We start from the raw sequence: 17,547 nt of genomic DNA on the forward strand, positions 1-17,547 counted from the left end.
TATACTTAATCAGTAGGCCATGATAATGTATAAGAAGGAGGCAAAAACTCACACGTACACAGTTGTTTACATCACATTTGCGCAAGTCCCCTTAAGTTTGTGATAGAAAGTTTGTATGAGGCGCTGATCGTTAGGTTGACATTGCTGACAATCAGATGATAGTCATATGATAGTCAGTGTTCTTGTAGGGCAGCTTGTAGTACTCTTATGTACCAAAAATGCAACTCTAGACCTGAGATTTACATCAGGTGAGCGAGGATGTTTGTAGGTTTGACGTTTATCGCTTATAAGCTATAGTTGACACACTTCTATAGGTACACTATGTTGACGACGAGCAGTTAATTTTGCAAATAAGCAATTTCCATGAACTTTATGACCTAAAGAATGAACGCTATATGAATATGCAGCGCAAAAATAATATTTGGGCACAAATAGGAAGTGAAATTGGGGCAGATGGTAGGTATACAGTGTAATTTAAATACAAAAAAGCAAGAAACTTTGTGAACCCACATAGCGAAATTATTTGACGCAATTGTACTGCAGCATGAAGCTAAATGTTTATCAAAAACGGTTTCCAGAAGTGCAATCCGATATTTCTCTGGCACTTGAGGCGCAAATGCTCAATGGTTTCCAAAATAATCCATGAAGTGGTGAAGTATTTATTTTAATAAACATTTAGTGAACCCCACAATAAACGCTGAAACACCTGTATTATTTGCCTGTCTATAGATTAAACTCGTACCTATTCACACTCAACACCAACATGCCTAATATTTGTCTCACCTGTGGAGAATCACCGCACAAATCACTGGATACTTTTCAGCCTTTGGCGCGTGATTTAACAAATTTACCAAATGGTTTCCAACGAAGAGGTATGCAAACAACATTTTATATTTTAAGAACTAATAACTACATTGTAATATACAATTTCCTCTTGAAGAACGTGCCGGGTCACTAGACATCGTTCGATCGCAATCTGCATGTTACACTGTCATGGCGCGTGCCAAGCTGCGACGCAGCCGCTCAGTCAGTGATATTCGTGACATAAGGGAAATAAGACCAATGAAACGACCAAAAACGACGCTTGCTCCCATACCATGCTATGCATATACAGGCGCATCTACAAATGCAACAACACAAATTCATTTTGTATTCAACGCAAATGTTACAGTTACTAGACCACCACGTATAGGTAATGTAACAGCTTCCACCACAGTATCTTCAAAAAGGCAATTACCAACACGACCTCAAATTGGAGCAGGAGCTCCTGCCCAGCAAAAATCTAGTGACCGAAAATGGCAACCAACACAAAATATCCCACATTGTTCCACAATTGTTAGTATGAAAGAATGAGAATGCCTAATTGAAATGTCCGATTCATATATGCTTGCCTTTTCTTATATGGTTACCCTCAAATACGTAAAAAAAAATTTCTGAGAATCCGCCATTTGTTTTCAGCTTGAAACGCCGCAGACGTACCGCATTGAAAAAGTTGAAAATTTCCAAATAAATAGAAGAAAAAGTGTTTTAGGCCTGTATAAAAATTAAAAGTGTACATTTTTCATAAAGAAACAGACAAGCGTGGACCTAATTTATTATAATTATTAAATTAAGTACAGTTATCACTTCGTTTTGTGACGTCTTCGCATCAAGTTCGGATTTCCCCACAACTCAACCGTGTGTTATAAAGCGACTCTACTCATGCGGTTGAGAATAAAATGGCGGAAAGTGGGGGAGTCGAAATGGCAAAAATCTAATTAAAAACATTTAAAAATACTAAATAATTGTGCGTGTTACGAGTTCGTCGTGAAAAAAAAAATGCAAATTGTGCAAAAAGATTATATTTTTATCGGGCAAAAATCTGAAAAAACATTAAAATAAAAATATGCATTTTGTGCAAAAAATACATATAATTGCCATCGGGCAAAATCAAATTTAACATTAAAATGTTAATAAATACATTCAGCATATAAATGGCAAACGGGCAAAAGTCCGGAACAATTAAAATCAAATAAATTAAAAAATAATGTCAACATTTAATTTAAAAATTATGTTAAATGTAAAAATATAAGTAAAACTTTCGTTTTACATAAATTCATACATATATGATAAACAGAACATATAACGGGGTAGAGATGACCTTATATATAAACTGCGATAAAATTGCGATAATATACATATAACTCCACCAAGGACAAAAAAAAAACAAATAACGGGATTGAAAATGTATTATATATTAATGTACAGTCATGTACACATAACCAGAATGAATATAAATTCTTTAAAATATATACCTGAGACGACGTAAATACTTTTACAAACCGACAAATAATTACCCCAATTGGATAAAAGTCAAATTGAAATAAATAAGACAAATTGAATATAACATGGCGTGGTGCCAAGTAAAAACCAACCCTAATTGAAAATACGAAAAATTACAATAATTAATACCAAATTGCAAGCTGCTACACATGGTTCTGGCCACCCTGGTACTACCATTGTGTAATAGTGGAGCTAAAATTACATATACAACAATCTGAAAAAAGAACCATCCGACATACAACCTGGCGTTATGGACTAGCGTCCGTGCCATTCAATCAAACCCAAAAAAAAAAAAAGTACAATTATAAAACTGAACAAGAAATACCAAAGAAGTGTTAATAATACTTGCATAATCAGGATCTTAATAGCTTGGTAAGTGCGTGGAAAACTAAACAAAAAAAGTGAATGAATGGATGTGTAGCGATATGGGAAAAGCCATTTTTGGTCACTAGATTTTTGCTGCGATGGTCCTCTAGGTATTCCGCCCGCATCTACTGGACAAGGTGGGGCAATGACACCACATTAAGTTATGCCAAGGTATATACCACAACAGCAACCACCGGGTTGTGCAATGCCACGACAGCAGCAGCAACAACCTATATCTGCCAATGCCAAAACAGTCGGGCTATCCACCACAACCTGGTCCACCTGGTTGTCCTCCATAACCTCAACAGCCAGGTTATCCTCTGCAACAACCAGGTGCACCAGGTGGTTACATGGGTCAAATGATGCCACCAACACAACCTGGACAGGCGCCAATGCCTAGTCAGCCACCCATGCCGGGTCAACCGCCACGTCCTGGTTATAATGCACCTGGTACTGGTATATATCAACAGGCGTAACAGTATGATCATTGAAAATCAGCGCTGGTGGTGCTTTTATTACTAATCAACAAGGTGTATTGCCACCATTGGTGACCACAAAATATGTGGCACAAGATCAGGGTAACTCCTCGCCACGTTACGTTAGGTATTGATATTCGAAATTAATTTTTTGTTTGGCAATTACATTGATCTTTCTCGTTTGCAGGCCTTTTTTTATTGCATACCTGCAACAGCTGATTTATTAAAACCAACAGCTTTGTCCTTTACAATTACCATCTCAACAATGGCACGCACGGTTGAGGGTGAATATGAGCCATCCATTGTAAATTTTGGTGAATTGGGTCCAATTAGATGTAATCGTTTGCAAGGCTAAAATGCAATTTGTAGATGCTGGTCGTCGTTTCCAATGTCAAATGTGTAAAATAACAACAGAAGGTAAAAAAAAAATCTTTCACTTTTACTTGTGTTCATTCATCCATAATTTTTCTCAACAGTGCCAACTGAATATTTGTATTGGGTACATGAGTTTTTGTGTAAAAAATGTCATATCCAACATCAATGCCTCGCATTCAATTGTGGACGCTGTACGCACTACATTGGGTTCACGCAGTATGGACAAGCATATTGTTGATTCCACTGGTAGGGCCACAATTTCAAATGATGGGGCAACCATTATGAAACTATTGGATATTGGGTATCCAGCCGTAAAACTCTAGTCGACATCGCCAAATCTCAAAATGCTGAGGTAACTTTTTTGTTATATTAGAATGTGTAGAATAAAAATGTTTCTCTTATCAGGTCGGCGATGGCATGTGAAATCTTAAAACAAGTTAAGCCATATGTTGAGAAAGGCGTGCATGCACGTTTCATCATTAAAGCTATACGCAAAGCATAACAATTATGCATGACCAAAATATGACATAGCTGAACATTACATTGATTGAACATGTCGAAGCGCCAATCAAAGGAACAACAACGTGCTTTATTGGAAAAATGCGCTGCCACAGCAATGTCCTCCAAACTTATTCATCAACAAAAAGATTTCTTTTCTAAAATGGTTGTGGACGCTGTACTTTTCTTTGGTGGATCCAACGTCATACAAAAAATATAAAATCGCAATTTTAAATATAGAATTGGAATTCAAGGCTGAGCGTGACAATGCTGAAATACGTATTGATAATGTTCAAGAGTATCAGAAAATTGTTGATGCTGAATGGCGTATTCTGTACAATGAATTAGCCAAGTACGACGCCAATGTTGTGCTATCTAAACTACCAATTGGTGATGTTCGTACACAGTATTTTGCAGATCGTGATATGTTCTGTTAGTGTACCAGAAGAAGATTTGAAACGTACAATGAAAGCTTGTGGTGGTGCTGTTATGACTACAGCTAATGATATTAATTGAAGTGTTTTGGGTCAATGTGATTTCTTTGAAGAACGGTAAGTTGGTGGTGAACGTTTCAACATTTTCCAAGGTTTGATAGTGGGTTTGCCATTAATTTTATTGTTATAGTTTATAATTATTTAAAGGTTGCGTTAATGCTAGAACATTGATTTTACGTGGCAGTGCCGAACAATTTTTGGAAGAAACTGAGCTTCGTTACATGATGCTATAATGATTGTGCGGCGTACAATTAAACATGATTCTGTCGTTGCTGGTAAGTCAAAATACAACGTGAATAAAATGTCTAATCTTCAATTGTTAAGTAATATTATGAAAACAGTGTGTCCAACTACGGAAGAAAAAACTATACCAAAATGAAATGAAATGATAATTATTGCTTTTGGTTGTTAGTTTTAAGGCATCGTCTTCGAGTGCCTTCTGATGTTGTTGTAGCAGTGCTTCGCCCCATCCTATAGGTCTGACCAATCACAAATTGTTATCAGTGTCCTCTAACGGGAGTCCGAGGAAACTTGCTGTTTCAACAGGGGTTGACCATAAAGAGAGGGGTGTTAGAGGAGTTGGTTCCACATTACAATTGAAGAGATGGTTGGTGTCATGTGGGGACACATTGTAAGCAGGGACATTTTGTATGTCGGGGTTGATTCTGAATACTTACTTACTTACTTAATTGGCGCTTAACCGTCTAAACGGTTATGGCCGTCCAACAAGGCGCGCCAGTCGCTCCTTCGCTCCGCCAACCGGCGCCAATTGGTCACACCAAGGGAGTTTAAATCGTTTTCCACCTGGTCCTTCCAACGGAGTGGGAGCCGCCCTCTACCTCTGCTTCCATAGGCGGGTTCCGATAGAAACACTTTCTTGGCCGGAGCATCATCTTTCATTCGCATAACATGGCCTAGCCAGCGCAGCCGCTGCGATTTAATTCGCTGGACTATGTTGATGTCTGCGTATAGCTCGTACAGCTCATCATTAAATCTTCTTCGGTACTCGCCATCGCCAACGCGTATAGGTCCATAAATCTTTCGAAGAACTTTTCTCTCGACCACTCCCAAAGCCGCTTCATCTGCTGTTGTCATGGTCCATGCTTCTGCCCCATATAGCAGGACGGGTACGATAAGTGACTTATAGAGTATGATTTTCGTTCGCCGAGAGACGACTTTACTTTTCAATTGCCTACCTAGTCCAAAGTAGCATTTATTGGCAAGATTGATTCTTCGCTGGATTTCAGTGCTGATGTTGTTGCTAGTGTTGATGCTGGTTCCCAAATAAACGAAGTCTTTTACTATTTCGAAATTATGGCTGCCAACAGTAGCGTGGTTGCCAAGGCGCATATGCGCTGACTCTTTGCTCGATGACAGCAGGTACTTCGTTTTGTCCTCATTCACCATCAAACCCATCTTTACCGCTTCTTTTTCCAGCTTGGAGTAAGCAGAACTAACAGCGCGGGTGTTTAGGCCGATGATATCAATGTCATCAGCATATGCCAGTAATTGCACGCTTTTATAGTATATTGTTCCAGTGCGGTTAAGTTCTGCAGCTAGTATAATTTTCTCCAGCATCAAATTAAAGAAATCGCACGATAGGGGGTCACCCTGTCTGAAACCTCGTTTAGTTTCGAACGGCTCGGAGAGGTCCTTCCCAATTCTGACTGAGCTGATGGTGTTGCTCAACGTCATTTTGCACAGCCGTATAAGTTTTGCGGGGAAACCAAATTCAGACATAGCGGCATATAGGCAGCTCCTTTTCGTGCTGTCGAAGGCGGCTTTAAAGTCGACGAAGAGGTGATGTGTGTCGATTCTCTTTTCACGGGTTTTTTCCAAGATTTGGCGCATTGTGAAAATTTGGTCGATGGTAGATTTACCAGGTCTGAAGCCGCACTGATAAGGTCCAATCAGCCGGTTCACGGTGGGCTTCAATCTTTCGCACAATACACTTGAAAGGACCTTATATGCGATATTAAGGAGGCTGATTCCACGATAGTTGGTGCATTTTGCAGTATCCCCCTTCTTGTGGACTGGGCAAAGAACACTTAGATTCCAACCGTCGGGCATGCTTTCGTCCCCCCATATTTTGCTAAAAAGCTGCTGCATGCGCCTTACCAACTCCTCGCCGCCGAACTTGAATAGCTCCGCAGGCAATCCATCAGCGCCCATGGCCTTGTTGTTTTTCAATCTGGTTATTGCTATTCTAACTTCGTCATAATCGGGCGGGGGGACATATATTCCATCATCATCGATTGCGGGATCGGGTTCTTCATCTCTGCGCGGTGAATTGCTGCCTCCATTTAGGAGAGCAGAGAAGTGTTCCCTCCATAATCTAAGCACTCTCTGGACATCAGTTACAAGGTCGCCGTTTTCATTCCTACAGGAGTTTGCCCCGGTCTTAAAACCTTCCGTTTGTCGCCGTATTTTTTGGTAGAATTTTCGGGCGTTATTCCTGGTGGCTAGCAGCTCAAGCTCCTCGCACTCACGCCTTTCTGCTTCTGCTTTTTTCTTCCTGAAAAGGCGTCTCGCTTCCCTTTTCAACTCACGATAGCCTTCACACACTCCTCTTGTCGCGCTCGCTTTTAACGTAGCCCTGTAGGCAGCGTCTTTTCTTTCGGTTGCAACGCGGCATTCTTCATCATACCAGTTGTTTTTTCGTGGCCGCCGGTAACCAATTTTTTCCTCGGCGGCAGTATGAAGTGCTTTGGAGATATGCTCCCACTGCTCCTGTATTCCTTCAGGATGAGATGTGCCCTCAGAGAGCAGGTGTGAGAGTCGAGTTGCGAAATCATTGGCAGTATGTTGTGATTGAAGCTTTTCGACGTCTAGCTTTCCTTGTGTTTTTTGTTCCTTGTTTTTAGCCGCGTTGAGGCGGGTGCGTATTTTGGCTGCAACGAGATAATGGTCCGAATCGATGTTAGGTCCTCGGATCGTTCGCACATCTAAAACACTGGAGGCATGCCGTCCGTCTATCACAACGTGATCGATCTGATTGCGAGTATTTCGATCAGGAGACAGCCATGTAGCTTGATGTATCTTTTTATGCATGAACCTCGTGCTGGATATGACCATGTTTCGAGCACCGGCAAAGTCAATCAGCCTCAGTCCGTTAGGAGAAGTTTCATTGTGTAGGCTGAACTTTCCGACTGTAGGGCCAAAAACACCTTCTTTGCCCAACCTGGCGTTAAAGTCGCCAAGCACGACTTTTATATCATGACGGGGGCAGCGCTCGTATGTGCGTTCTAATTGTTCATAAAAAGTGTCTTTCACCTCATCGTCTTTCTTCTCTGTCGGCGCATGGGCGCAGATGAATGATATATTAAAAAATTTTGCTTTTATTCGAATAGCGGCGAGACGCTCGTCCACAGGCGTGAACGCCAGCACTTGGCGACAAAGTCTCTCTCCCACCACGAATCCGACGCCGAAACTGCGCTTATTCGCATGGCTACTCCAATATATGTCACAATTTTTGATCTTCTTTCTTCCTTGCTTCGTCCAACGCATTTCTTAGATGGCGGTGATGTCAGATTTTGCTTTGACGAGGACATCAACCAGCCGTGCATCTGCACCAATCCCATTCAGGGAGCGGACGTTCCAGGTGCATGCCCTCAATTCATTGTCCTTTAAACGTTTGCCATGGTCGTCATCAATAGAGAGTGTATTTATCCGAGGCTTGTTGTTATATTTCATTGGAGTATGGTTTTACGTGGCGGGTCCCAAGCCCAGCGCACAACCCGCTCAGCGGAGGTGAAAATATTACTTGGCACGTTTATATAGCGAGCCGCTTGCTCCAAGACAGACGCCCGCTTGCAGCCGCACCTAGAGGTGTACAGACGCTGCCGATGAAATCTCCCCCGGCTAGCCCTTAAACCGATTATGTCAGAGTGGCCTAGCCAGGTTGTCGCCTTCTCACATTAGCTCACCGCTAAACGGGTGTTTAGCGGCTACCCAGAGGATACTTGGCCGCAAGCGACCGGCAGTAGTGAGCTGCTTGAACCGCATGCAAAAGAATCGCCCTGGCCATTCCCAGGTGAATGGCGGTCAGAAGCTTTCCCCACTTTCGTGGACTTCTACACACGACCCCACCCTACTTGATTCTGAATAGGTAAGAGTTTAACCTGTTATAGTATCCAGATCGAAGTTGGGCTAGAGTGACTCGCGTTTCCCTAGGGAGCATGCGTTCCTGTTCTGCAAGTTAAGGTATTGTTCTTTGAGTATTGGATTCACCGGGCAATTCCCGGCATAAAGGTCCGACGCCTGTTTGTGGAGCTCACCAAGGACCTGCTTGTGTTTTTTGCTTCATACGGCTGAGTTCTCAGGTGCCGTTTTTCCTCAAAATGCTTACGTAGATGACTCCTTAAGCCCATAGGCCGTGTTGGCTCATCAATCAGATGTCTGTTGGGATGCCCTGGATATTCAACAGAAACTGTTCGGTTAGCATTTCATTTCTTTCACTTATTGGGAGTATTCTCGCTTCATTATGTAGATGGTGTTCTGGGGACATAAGAAGACAACCCGTGGCGGTTGTGAGGGCAGTATTTTGGCAGGTCTGTAGCTTCTTCCAGTGGGTAATCTTTAGACTTGGCGACCATATCGTGTAGGAAACAATAGTGACTCCTACTGGTGGTGAAGATAGCTATTGATATGTAGAAGTTAAACAGAAGTAGGGATAGGACACCGGTTTTAATGTGAGTTTTTTTTTGAAGTTATTGCAAAAAGCGTTGAAGATTTTTAATATTGTAACGAATTTGCTTCAAATCCTCTTATTTGCCCTTTTGCTAGGATCGTATCGCTAAACTGTTGAATAAATAACTCCAATATTGAATAATGGAAAAATGGCCTTTATTAAAATATTCCACAATAACACTCAAACTGTGCAACGAATAGCTTATAGCGAATAACCAAACTGATAGCTTAAATGAAACTGACTTTCAAAATAATACTGCTATTGCTCGCTAGATATCGTCTTAGTCGTAACTGCTTGACAACTCAAATCAAACTGAATTCCAGCGCCTCTACAATTGTCGCCTTTTATATTCTTTGATTTCAACCTTCGCAGCTTCTAGAATCTACTAGTCCAGCAGCTCTCAAACTTCTCAGCTGTAACTAAAATTGCACAATTTTATACATCTTCTAGGCGCTTCCAGAATCTACTAGTCCAGTAGCTCTCAAACCTCTCAGCTGTAACTACAATTGCACAATTTTATAGTTTTTCTCATTGCATACTTATAGGAGTATGTCAGATATATGCATGTGTTAGTGCATTGACTCTCCGCTGCTCGTATACGTACATGGTACATATATGTAGACGCAGTTATTGTTTCGTTTATGTAGATACATAATGATTGAATTATTGATGTGCATTAACGTCACTGCTTAGCATCGGCTTAGAGACCGCAGCACTCCTTAGATTTGCTAATATTCGTAACACTGCCCTCCACCTAAGTCTGATCGTCCCGATTAGACAAATCTCTCGATTTAACCGCTGATAGCCTCTCCAAATGAACCACTTTCATTTTGGTTCGTGGTTTGCCAATGGTTTGTATGCGGTACACTACATCGTTGATCCGTTTTACAACTTTGTATGGGCCTTCCCAATTACACTGCAATTTCGGGGACAAACCTTTTTTTCCTTGTGGGTTGTATAACAGCACCAAATCTCCTTCCTGAAACCCTTCCGAATTAAGTGCTTTATCGTACCTCGCTTTCATCTTGTCACTCATAATCTTTGCTCGTTGCCTTACCAGATCGCATATCTCTCTCAGCTCTTCTTCCAAGACACCAGTGGATTTCTTGACATTCTTCTCCGCATCGGCATCTATCCCATACTTCAAATCAGCTGGCAGTCGAAGGTCATTGCCAAAAATTACCTTTGCGGGAGTTTGGCCCGTTGTGTCATGGACTGCCGATCGGTAGGCCATCAAGAATAACGATATGTGTGTATCCCAGTCCTTATGGTACTTGTCTACTACTTTCCTTAAATGCTCCTCCAATGTTCTATTGAAGCGTTCCACCAGACCATCGGACTGAGGATGCAATGCAGTTGTCCGTGTTTTTCGAATGCCCAACTTCTTGCACATTTCTTGGAACACAGCTGATTCAAAATTCCTGCCTTGGTCAGAATGTAACTCCATTGGTACACCATACCTTGCAACCCATTCGTTTTTAACCACTTATGCCACTGTTTCTGCTTCTTGGTTTGGGATTGGGTATACCTCTGGCCATTTACTGAAATAATCCATAACCACCAGTACGTATTTGTTTCCGCTGTTGCTAGTAGGAAATGGACCTGCGACATCCATGGCGATCCTTTCAAATGGTGCACCTGAAATATACTGCTTCATCTGGCCCTGACTTTCGGTTTTGGGCCCTTTCGCTCTTTGCATGCCTCGCAGTTGGCAATCCACTCGGTGACCGACTGACGGCAACCAACCCAATATAATCTCTGCTTAATTTTCTCGAGTGTCTTCGTGATTCCAAGATGACCTCCACTTGGACCATTGTGCAGCTCGCTGAGCACGTCAGGAATCCTCTTCCTGGGAACAACTATCAGTTTCTTTTTGCATTGACCATCCTCACTCTCCCATACTCGATGCAAGCAACCGGATATCAATTCTAAACTGTTCCACTGTGCCCAATATGATTTCGCAATGGGACTCTCTGCTGACATCTCCTGTCTGCTTGGTCTTTCGTTTCGTTCGAGCCCTTGCATAACATGTGACATATCTGTATCTTCTAGCTGACAGTTTCTTAGTTGTTCCTTGTCCTATTCATCCGTACACGTTATAGTCATTAGCCGGACATCTATAATGTCTTATTTAGCCTCGGCCTTTGAACAGTGCTTGCATTCCAAACTGCATGGCCTTCGTGACGTTGCATCGGCATTTCCATCGGTACTACCTTTTCGATGCTCAATGGAAAAGTCATAGCTTTGTAGTCGCTCGATCCACCGTGCCAATTGTCCTTCCGGATTACGGAACTGCAGAAGCCATTTCAACGCTGCGTGATCTGTCCTGACACGGAATCGCTGGCCGTAGAGGTATTTGTGAAAATGTTTAATGCACTCTACCAATGCCAACAGCTCTCTCCGCGTAACACAGTAGTTCCTCTCTGGTTTTCCAATCGAACGGCTGTAATATGCAACTACCTTCTCCTGTCCATCGACCAGTTGTGATAAAACGCCTCCTATAGCATATCCACTCGCATCTGTATCTAGAATAAAGGTTGCTTCTGGAATCGGATATGCCAACATTGGGGCAGTGCACAAACGCTATTTCAATGTTTGGAAAGCTACTTCTTGCTCCTTCTTCCATTCAAAAGCTTTATTTTTTCTTGTAAGCTCATGGAGGCTATGGGCTACGCTGGAAAAATTTGGTACAATTCGGCGGTAATATGTGCACAGCCCAAGGAAACTTCTTAATTCATGTAGGTTCTGTGGTCTTGGCCAATCCTTTACAGCCTCTATCTTTTCGTTCGCAGTGCAGATGCCCTCTGTCGTTACCTTGTGACCCAAATAATTTACTTCCTTTTTAAACAGCGCACACTTTTTGGGACTTAACTTCAGACCAGCGCCAGCTATTCTTTGGAAAACTTCCTCTAAGTTCCTAAGATGTTCATCAAAATTCTTGCCCAATACGATGATGTCGTCCAGGTACACCAAGCATGTTTTCCAATGTAGTCCTTTCAGTACCTGGTCCATGAGTCTCTCAAAAGTAGCTGGTGCATTACAAAGTCCAAAAGGCATCACTTTAAATTGCCAAAGACCATCACCGACACTGAAGGCTGTTTTCTCTTTATCTTCCTCCACCTCCACTTGCCAGTAGCCGCTTTTCAAGTCCAGCGTGGAAAACCATTTCGTACCAGATAGCGAGTCCAGAGTGTCGTCAATTCTTGGCAATGGGTAGCTATCCTTTTTCGTTACGTCATTCAACTTCCGGTAGTCCACGCAAAACCTCATTTTTCCATCCTTCTTTTTTACAAGTACTACGGGTGAGCTCCATGGACTAGCTGATGGTTCGATGATGCCGCTGTCGCTCATTTCTTGAATGATTTAACTCACTACTTCCCGCTTCGCCAGTGGAACACTACGTGGAGCTTGACGGATCGGCCTCGCATCTCCAGTGTCAATTTGATGTTTCACAACGTTGGTGCGGCCTGGTTTAGAATCATCCTGGTCAAATATGTTCGCGTACTTTAGGAGCAGTTATTTTGCCTTACTCTGATATGCTTCCTCTAGCCCCTGCGTCCATGCCGTGATGTCATTTGAAAGATCAGTATTACTAACTGAAACGTGTTCCTGGAGCTGTTCACAGTTAATAACTACTTCAGCCTCTTGGCATCTTCCCAAAATAGCTCCTTTAGTCAGTTTGAGTGGTGACTTGAACTCATTGAGTACTCTTACCGGAATACGTCCATCTTGTTTTGTCATAGCCAGGGTTTTTCCTACAAGTATGTTTAGTGCTGATTTGTTTGCTGCTTCGACAACCCACAATTTGTTTGTCTCATAATCTCCATCAACCTTTGCCCAGATGACTGCTTCGGTTTTTGGTGGTATTTGCTGACTCTCTTCCACCAGCAGTCGTTTACTGCTGTAGCCTCTCTCGTAGCCGAAATTAAGTGGTACATCCATGTTTTTATATCGCATCGTCTTGCTTTGCATGTCGATCTTGATGCCCTGATCGATTAAGAAGTCCACTCCAATTATGTTTTCATCACCAATTTCTGCCACTATAAAATTGTGTACTACCGTAACCTTTCCGTCCACATGCCCTCCAACAGTAAGATTGCTCGATCTTCTTCCAATCTGTGAGATAGAGATTATGGGGCATTCAATTGCGGGAGCCAGCTGTCGCCCCTTGCGGCTGACTCGATTTAGTTTACCGATTGAGTGGTCTTGGAGATTTCCTCATCACCTTCTCCTCTGCGTTTACGACCACCCACATTGTTGGAGCTATTGGGACCGCTGCTGCAACGTCGTGCAATATGACCTGGGTTGCCACACTTGAAACATTTAATAACTCCGGCATTTTTCAGTTGTGATCCCTTCAGTGCTTCCAAAATTGTGTCTACCCAATCTGGTCTTTCCACTTCCGCACGATGAGCTTTGTATGCTGGTTTACTCAATAGTGAGGCCGTTTCCTGAGTCAATGCATGTGATACCGTTTCAACAAATGTCAGCTTTGGGTTTGCGTATGTAGCTCGCTTCGTTTCCACGTCCCGTATGCCATTTATGAAACTCTGGATTTTTACCCTTTCAGTGTATTCCACGGGTGCGTCCGCATTTGCGAGATGAGCCAACCTTTCAACATCCGAGGCAAACTCCTGCAAAGTCTTATTAGCTCTTTGGTGACGGTTTTGCAACTCAATTTGGAATATTTGTTTCCTATGCTCGCTTCCATAACGTCTCTCGACAGCGGCCATCAATGCTTCATAGTTGTTCCGCTCTTCTTCGGGAATCGTCTGTAGGATTTCGGCTGCTGGCCCTTTCAATGCCACGAACAGAGCTGCAACTTTATCTTCAGCATTCCAGTTGTTCGCTGCCGACGTCTTCTCAAATTGGATCTTAAATACATGGAATGGAACAGAACCATCAAACGTTGGGGATTTTACCTTCAGAGTAGACGTTGAAGTGATTGGACGGTTCAACTGTAACTCCTGAATCCGATCTTTCAAAGCATCCATCTCGGCCTCCACTTTATTTTGTCGTTCACTAACAGCCTCCAGCTGCGATGAGAATTTTGTTTCCTGTGCCTCCAGTTTTGTTGAGATACGCTGTTCTTGTGCTTCGAGCTGTAATATTATGCGTGCCTCTTGTTCTTTTAATTGTTCTGCAATTTGTGACGCCATGTGTGTTTTCTGTTCTTCCAATTGTGTTTCCATCTTGGATTTTATACGGTTCTCCTGCGATTCTAGTTCTGATGCCACATATGTCTTCTGCTCTTCCAGTTGTGATGACATTTGTGACGACATTTCTGAAATACGCGTCTTCTGTTCTTCCATCTTGGATGTTATACGGTTCTCCTGCGATTATATGTCTGCTGTTCTGCCAGTTGAGATGACACTGTCGATGTTTGAGCAGATATTGCAGCTAAAATCATGTTCAAGTCTGTGCTGGTAACCGTCTGCGATGTTTCGCTTTTCTCTTCAATTTTTGTTGTCTCCTCGCCATCAAGATGAAAGACATACTCTTCCACATCAATTCCTTCTGCTTCCATTGCCTCTAGTAGCCGTGCCTGAAGTTCAAGTTTAACGCCGCTTGTATTCAATCCACGGCTCTCCAACTCCTTCTTTAGTTGCTGGATCTTCAATTCACTGAACTTTGCCATGTGCTTGATGTCCTCTGGAATTTATTCAACAATTCCTCTTCTGACACCAATTGTAACGAATTTGCTGCAAATCCTCTTATTTGCCCTTTTGCTAGGTTCGTATCGCTAAACTGTTGAATAAATAACTCCAATATTGAATAATTGAAAAATGGCCTTTATTAAAATATTCCACAATAACACTCAAACTGTGCAACGAATAGCTTAATAACCAAACTGATAGCTTAAATGAAACTGACTTTCAAAATAATACTGCTATTGCTCGCTAGATATCGTCTTAGTCGTATCTGCTTGACAACTCAAATCAAACTGCATTCCAGCGCCTCTACAATTGTCGCCTTTTATACTCTTTGATTTCAACCTTCGCAGCTTCTAGAATCTACTAGTCCAGCAGCTCTCAAACTTCTCAGCTGTAACTACAATTGCACAATTCTATACATCTTCTAGGCGCTTCCAGAATCTACTAGTCCAGTAGCTCTCAAAATTCTCAGCTGTAACTACAATTGCACAATTTTATAGTTTTTCTCATTGCATACTTATAGGAGTATGTCAGATATATGCATGTGTTAGTGCATTAACTCTCCGCTGCTCGTATACGTACATGGTACATATATGTAGACGCAGTTTTTGTTTCGTTTATGTAGATACATAATGATTGAATTATTGATGTGCATTCACGTCACTGCTTAGCATCGGCTTAGAGACGGCAGCACTCCTTAGATTTGCTAATATTCGTAACAATATCTTACGAGGTACCTTCGTACATGTTTCTGAGAATGTAGAATGAGACCTATTCAAACTCAATTTTCACCAGGACAAGGCCGCTGAGACTTTGCTATACTTTAACATACAATACTTTACCCCTTTTTAGCAGATAATTTTGATTTTATTAAATTTTAAAAATGTTTCTTCCTCTACAGTTTAGCATATCTTTTGCCAACACAGGTTGGCGATATGTTTGCGCAGGACCGTGCCTTCGCTACTTTATAATGGATTTCAATTCCCATCAATGGATATTGCGGCGCGCGATTGACCAACAAGACGATGCCACGACACCTTTGAGTATTCTTGATCTGAAAATTAATATGCAACGAATTTGTACAACAAACGAACAACACACACTGAAATAATCTTGGTTAAAAAGTATCTAAGAATCTAATAATTCTAATCTTTTTCTTACGTTCCTATTCTAAGCTTTTCATGCTCTAATTAAAAAAAAATATTCAACAATCGCATAAAGTTTGCAAATATTTTTAAAGCAATTCAATTGCAACGAATTTGTCAATAATTTTTAACCAAACTTTATAAACTAGATGTATAACAAAAAAATATTTTGAATATAAATATTTGCTGATGAATTTAACTGACAGTACCAATATCACCAACTAAATGGTCCTTATAAATATTGTAATCACATAATTTAAAACAAAATATTACTACGTTTTATTATTGCAAAATCACGAAAAAAAGAAAATTGCATAAAGTACCCTCAATGTAAAATTATTCCACTAAATGTAAGTATATATCGCATTCTAAACTAAAAAATGTCAAAACTTAAAAAAATTTTAAACCGGTATTTAAGTGTAAATCGATCCATGAAAGCATCGTGAAATAACTTATGTTTTTTTTGGTAGTTAACGTTATCGTTTCGCCTGGTTTTGTTAAGAATTTTGTTATTTTTGTGGTATAAATCAACATTCAACACAAAGCAACTCTGATTATGAGTTGCAATACTTTTTGGTTTAGGTTGCGATATGTAAAATTACATATTTTTGTACACAGTTCTAAAATGTAAAGGAAAAAAATTTATATTTGTCTATTAATTAAATTATTAACAAGATATTGTTATATTAATGATATAGAGAAGCGCCAACACGAATGCAAGTGGTTTCAAACGACTGGTAGGCAATTCTCCACTTTAACTGTCAGAAAAAATGTTAAATTGTTCATTTTATGTAAAAAAATTTTGAAAGTTGCAAATGAAGTTCTGAAAGCTCGGGAATTTCAATTGAAGTTCAAAAAATTACAATTAAAGTTCAGAAAATTACAATTTAAGTTCAATTATAATTTTCTGAACTACAAACAAAAATTCTGAACTTCAATTTTAATTTTCTGAACTAAAGATAGAAATTCTGAGCTTGAATTAAAATTTTCTGAACTTGAATTGAATTTTTTGAACTTCAATTGTAACTTTCGAACCTCAATTGCAGCTTTCTGAACTAAAATAAAAAAGGTATATCATTAAAATTGGCGAATTACAAGTTTTAATAATATTATTAATATATTATAATTAATATATTATAAAAATGTTGAATAAAAGAAATGTAATTGGATTTGAATTAAAGAAATGTTTTATTTATATAGCAATTTCAGATATAATCCAAGTAAAAAAACGGTCGTAATACTAGTCAAAAGGAGGCCATATTAACGTAAAAATACTGAAAAAATACTCGTAAAGTTACAGGTTTATAACTTAAAAAATTACTGCCATTTGACAGTTAACGTGAATGTAAGAACAGTACAGCACTATAGTTTGTTTACATTTCGATAACCTAATACCGTATATGTGTGAGCAGTATGGACAATCACATAAATAGGTACGACGGAATGGACTGCTCACAAAAGTTACCGCCGCCCTGTACAAATGCTACTTAATGATTTACGTGTTCCATCGCCACAGATTTTAGTCAT

General features: G+C 40.6%; 1 protein-coding gene across 6 annotated transcripts; it reads left to right on the plus strand.

The window, feature by feature from the left end:
• The first annotated feature begins 307 nt into the window (after positions 1–307).
• On the plus strand, positions 308–17,204 carry LOC137244913 (uncharacterized). 6 transcript variants are annotated; one of them, XM_067774659.1, is made up of 9 exons: positions 308–456; positions 515–655; positions 730–872; positions 941–3,291; positions 3,352–3,581; positions 3,641–3,891; positions 3,945–4,588; positions 4,662–4,806; positions 15,777–17,204. In XM_067774659.1, exons 2-4 carry the CDS (start codon positions 555–557, stop codon positions 1,351–1,353), a joined length of 657 nt encoding a protein of 218 aa, XP_067630760.1. In that variant the 5' UTR covers positions 308–456; positions 515–554; the 3' UTR covers positions 1,354–3,291; positions 3,352–3,581; positions 3,641–3,891; positions 3,945–4,588; positions 4,662–4,806; positions 15,777–17,204. The 6 variants fall into 6 exon arrangements, with proteins under 6 accessions (XP_067630760.1, XP_067630762.1, XP_067630759.1 ...); XM_067774661.1 differs by having other exon boundaries at positions 544–655; positions 3,945–4,623; positions 4,679–4,806; XM_067774658.1 differs by having other exon boundaries at positions 544–655.
• Positions 17,205–17,547: the final 343 nt, after the last annotated feature.

Source organism: Eurosta solidaginis, chromosome 3 (assembly GCF_040869045.1).
Source record: "Eurosta solidaginis isolate ZX-2024a chromosome 3, ASM4086904v1, whole genome shotgun sequence".
Classification (NCBI taxonomy): domain Eukaryota; kingdom Metazoa; phylum Arthropoda; class Insecta; order Diptera; family Tephritidae; genus Eurosta; species Eurosta solidaginis.